The sequence below is a fragment of the Sorghum bicolor genome, chromosome 2 (assembly GCF_000003195.3).
Source record: "Sorghum bicolor cultivar BTx623 chromosome 2, Sorghum_bicolor_NCBIv3, whole genome shotgun sequence".
NCBI lineage: Eukaryota > Viridiplantae > Streptophyta > Magnoliopsida > Poales > Poaceae > Sorghum > Sorghum bicolor.
Window position 1 is genome coordinate 29,629,168 of NC_012871.2, and position 4,503 is coordinate 29,633,670.

At 51.5% G+C, this 4,503-nt stretch overlaps 1 protein-coding gene across 1 annotated transcript; it reads left to right on the forward strand.

Moving 5' to 3' along the window:
• On the forward strand, positions 1,447-2,813 carry LOC110432664. The gene is made up of 4 exons (XM_021453442.1): positions 1,447-1,836; positions 1,930-2,043; positions 2,121-2,209; positions 2,294-2,813. The coding sequence occupies exons 1-4, from the start codon at positions 1,447-1,449 to the stop codon at positions 2,811-2,813; spliced, it is 1,113 nt and encodes a 370-aa protein (XP_021309117.1).

Here is a 4,503-nt window from a genome sequence, read left to right on the forward strand (position 1 = left end):
GAGCTGAAGGACACGCGGAGGACTGACGAGCGGGGCCAACGGCGACGTACGGACGCCACGAGTCCAGACACGCGGCAACACCGGCGAGCTCCCCCTGTCTGACGGCGGCTCGATTCAGTTCCCCAAACCGACTGAAACTCGGTTTTGCACGACGATTAACTCCCTAACCACTCGATGATTTTGCTGGCTAATTGCTCCATGCTGGAGAGCTACATGAGTACTCCAACATTGCTTACTAGGTCATAGCTTGATTCGGCCTAGAATTCAAACTGGAAGATGAACAATACCCCCTCGAGCAAACTGCAGAGATTCCAGACTTAGAAAATTTTCTAAGTGTTGGAAACAGCCCCAAATCTGCCTTGTGGGCCACTTTTGAGCTATTTGTGATCATTTTCATGAGATGGCCATAAAACAACTTTTGTTCCTTATAAAATTTGCTACAACTTTGATGTAGGAAGTTTTGACATGCAAACATTTTATGAAACACTTTTTAAAAGCCTAAGCAAAAGAGGTTTCTAGGGCCTATTTACACAAGTATGACTTAAAGGCATATTTTGGAGAAGTGACCAACATGAACATTGTTCCCAAGGCCAACTTAAGCATAGATAAACTAATTACCAAGGCATTAAGCATAAACACAAGCATGGTTCACTCAAACATAAGCATAGGAAGACTATTTAAGCAGTTTAAACCACATTTTTGCATAGAATGACATGGCTCAAGAGAGATGATGATCATGGATGCTTTGATTAGATAATGATGCTTATGCTATGCACATGATTAATGCAACCATAACACTGGGGTGTTATAAGGATCGCGGCGATTCGCCTTTTTGCCCGTTGGGCACGCCTTTTTAGGCGGGAGCCGTTGCGGCACTGTACCGGCGTGAAATTCGTAGCGTCCTATCTGTGAGAGAAATAAGGACTGTCAGGCAGCACATTTACTAGGGGAGTTACCGTATCTGTCGGATCTGTCCGTTGGTGGTCAGCCGTCTATAAATATCCTTGGGTCTCCCTGCCGTCGCTCCTTCTGCCTTCCGCCCCTGTTCTTGCCTCTGCCTCCTTGCCATCTCACGCGCGCGCGCACCCTCGAGCAGTAGCAAAGTCGCTCTCCTTCCTCCTGAAGATGCCGGTGAGACTCATCGCTGCCGATGACTGGCGCCCGTCGTCGATGACGGAGCGCCGGCTGCTAGAGCTCGAGAAGGAAGGGCTTTTGCGCCCTCGCACTTCATCAACGCGGCCAGAGTGGATCGTGCTGGCGGCGGACCACCGGGAACCAAGACTGCCCAAATGATATGTGGTATCCTTCACCAAATTCCACCGCCACGGCTTGGGCTCTCCTCCGAGCCGCTTTATGCGGGCGCTCTGCCACCATTACGGTGTGGAGCTTCAACACTTTTCGCCAAACGCCATCACCGCCGCGGTGTGTGAGGGCTACCTTGGGATGATGCCGCACTGGGACCTGTGGCTCCACTTGTATCGGGGCGAGCTCTTCCACGCCCCCAGTGGAACCACAGGGGTGAGGAAGCCGGTGCGGGCCGGCTGCATCATCCTGGTGCTGAAGACCGGCAAGGCAGAGAAGCCGGGAGAGTACATCCTGGTGGGGTTGACGTCGAACCACGCCGGGTGGGACTCCCTATGGTTCTACCTACGGAACGACGATGACCTCCTCCCCGCCTACACCGGGTGCTTGATCTCGGAGCACCTGGACCGCTGGAGGTATGGTGTCGTCCAGACCCATCAATCGCGGCTCGATCCCATCCTCAACGCCCTGAAGAAGCTGCGCGAGGAGGGCCTGACAGCTACACTCGTCCTCTCAGCTGTCCATCACCAGAGGGTTCTCCCGTTGATGTCTCGACCGCTGAGGATGGACGAGATGGGTCCTAGTGTTTCGTCCCGGGATCTCGAGACGTGTCGGATGTCCAATGAGGCTCCCGCGGACGACGAGGTTGCAGCCAGAGTTAGGGCAGCCGTCGCAGGCGACTTTCAGCCTGAGCACGTCAACGGCTTCCCTATGAGCCCTGACAAGGGGTCGATTGACCTGGTAAGTCCTTCTCCCGCTTATGGCTTTGATTCTTGATTTCCTACGATCCTTCTTAAGACTTATCTTCGTCCGTGTAGGGATCGATTGACGCTCGATCCTCAAAGCCTCCGGTAAAGGAGGATGATATCGATCGCAACAAGAGGCGTGAGTCCGCAGAGAAGCAGAAGTCCGCAAAGGACTTGGAAAAGAAGAAGGAAAAGAAGAAGAATCTCGAGTGACAAGCACTGGAGACATGTCGAGTGAAGTCCAGGCAGAGGGGGGAGCCTGAGGAAGAATCTCCCGATGAGGACGACGGCAACGAGGGCGACGACGGCAGCGACAACTCCGAAGGGATGGCGGCCCGTCTCGACAGAATCCTCGAGGGCCCGCCGCAAGCCGACGTCATCGTCCCGCGGACAGGAGCCCCTAAGGGGGTGTCGAGCAGTTCCCGCGATGGCCAACAGGGGGAGTCCTCTCCACGCCATTCTCGCGCCGACAGCCCTCCTGCGCTTGCGCAGGGTCAGGCCGTCCCTCGCCCCCAACCTCCTCCCGTATCTAAGGCGGGCCACCGGGTTAAGTCTATGGCGACGGCGCCGTTGACCCGCGGCCGCACTGCGGCCTCGAGTCAGGGGGAAACAGGTCGTAGAAGTTCTAGCCCTAGCGCTCGCCAGGCGGCAGACGCCGAGCCGAGGCCTACGTCCGCCTATGAGAGGACCGAGGTCTCGACGCGGGGCGGCTCGAGGCCAGCTGGTCGAGGCGCTGGTCGGCGGGTTGCTCTTCCCGTGGGGTAAGGTTTAAGTGTTGTGGTTCTTGTTTTCCAATGTCTTGCGTATTCTCGGCTACGGCTCTCTGTTGACGGTCCTTAATGCTCACATTTAACTATCAACTAATCATGGAAAAGGATCCAAATGCAACCAACACCTAGACTTAGGGTTTTATCTGACAGAATTCCACGAGTTTTGGTGTTTGTCTATTTCTGCAGGGGGTTATCAGGAAATACGGAAGAAAGGCCCACACGTCGGGATTACATAGAGATATTAATGTGCCACGCAATTTTCTATCATCTAGAAGACTCCAGAAGCCACGGGAACGAACGGGAGGCCGAGCGGGCCCGGAGGCAGGGCGCCCGCCCTACCCCCCTGGGCGCCCGCCCTCCTCTGCTGGCCAATCAGCACGATTCTCGGGGATTATGCTCCACCGACTCTAAGGATCGAGGAAAATCACACGATGAAGGTCGGTTTGATCGGATGGTGGAGAATAACGTGGAAATTCCTTGGGAGCTACTCTTCCTAGATTTCTTGGGGGCTACTCTTCCTAGATTTCTTGGGGGCTACTCTTCCTGGACTATATAAGCAGACCCCCACCAGCCCCTGGAGGCATACCTCTTCTACAGAATCAAAGCTAGGGTTTCAATTTTTCATCCAAGTAGAGAGGATCCCTCTAGTTCTTCTAGTTCTAGTTCTAGTTAGTTCTAGTTGTAATCTAGAAAATAGGGAGAGAGAAGAGGAGAGCGGAGGAGGAGCCGGATCTGTCGGATCTTCCTCAACATTATACTTTTGCAGCATCTGGTTCGTTCTTCATCGTTCTCCAGGTTCTTCAATTCATAATTCCTGAGTTCTTTAATTACTTTTATTTACATTCAAGTTATTTATTGGATTCCCGCTTGCATCAAGTGCTCTAGTCTTTATAACGCTAGAGTAGTAATTAATAGATTAGACGTGGTGTTTAGTCTTGTGATTACCTGGAATTGCACCCAATCCTGCGGATTGTTGTGGTAGCCTTAGGGTAGTGACAGCCCTAACGGTCGACGTATTCCACCACGTTCAGATCGGTGTTTGTAGGACCGTAGTCAGACCTTCCTAGCCCCCTTCTCATCTCTTTCTGTGGTTAGTGCTCTGATGTCCCGATATAGATAATCTTGAAGTAATTCTTGATTCTTAGATCAACTAGAGAACTCTCAGGAAACTTCCTCTCTTCCCACCAAAAATAATTATATAGTTATCCTTGGGCGATCTTGGATCTTAATTAGTACACTCACGTTCTCTGTGGAAAATCGATACTCTGGAATACTCCCGGGTGAAAGCTACATCGGTATCCGTGCGCTTGCGGATTTTTTCTGTTTGCGTTTAAAATACCCAACAAGCTTTCTGGCGCCGTTGTCGGGGAACGGTAGCTGTGCTAGTTTCGAACCAAGTCGCCCGTATATCCTTTTTCTTTTCTTTTTTTACCACACTCACCTTATCATTTTCACCGTACCACATGGATTTCACTCTAAGCATTAATGAGCATGGAATTTATTTCATAGCCACTTCATTTACTCCATGCTCATATGCAACATCTTCACAATCCATTGGTCTCTCCAACATCACCACATTCGAGATCTCCAACCCCCTCATCCTTTCTATTTATAAAAACTTTAAAAGGGCGGTTGTCGATGCATATGTCTATAAGAAATATTGCAGATCTCGTTGAGTTGATCTT

Excerpts from the sequence above, each read along its gene's own strand:
- LOC110432664 (XM_021453442.1), top strand. The coding sequence starts at position 1,447 with ATGCCGCACTGGGACCTGTGGCTCCACTTGTATCGGGGCGAGCTCTTC. Across the intron at positions 1,837-1,929 it reads CAGCTGTCCATCACCAGAGG|GCTCCCGCGGACGACGAGGT; the intron begins GTTCTCCCGTTG and ends ATGTCCAATGAG. Across the intron at positions 2,210-2,293 it reads GAGTCCGCAGAGAAGCAGAA|GCAGAGGGGGGAGCCTGAGG; the intron begins GTCCGCAAAGGA and ends AGTGAAGTCCAG.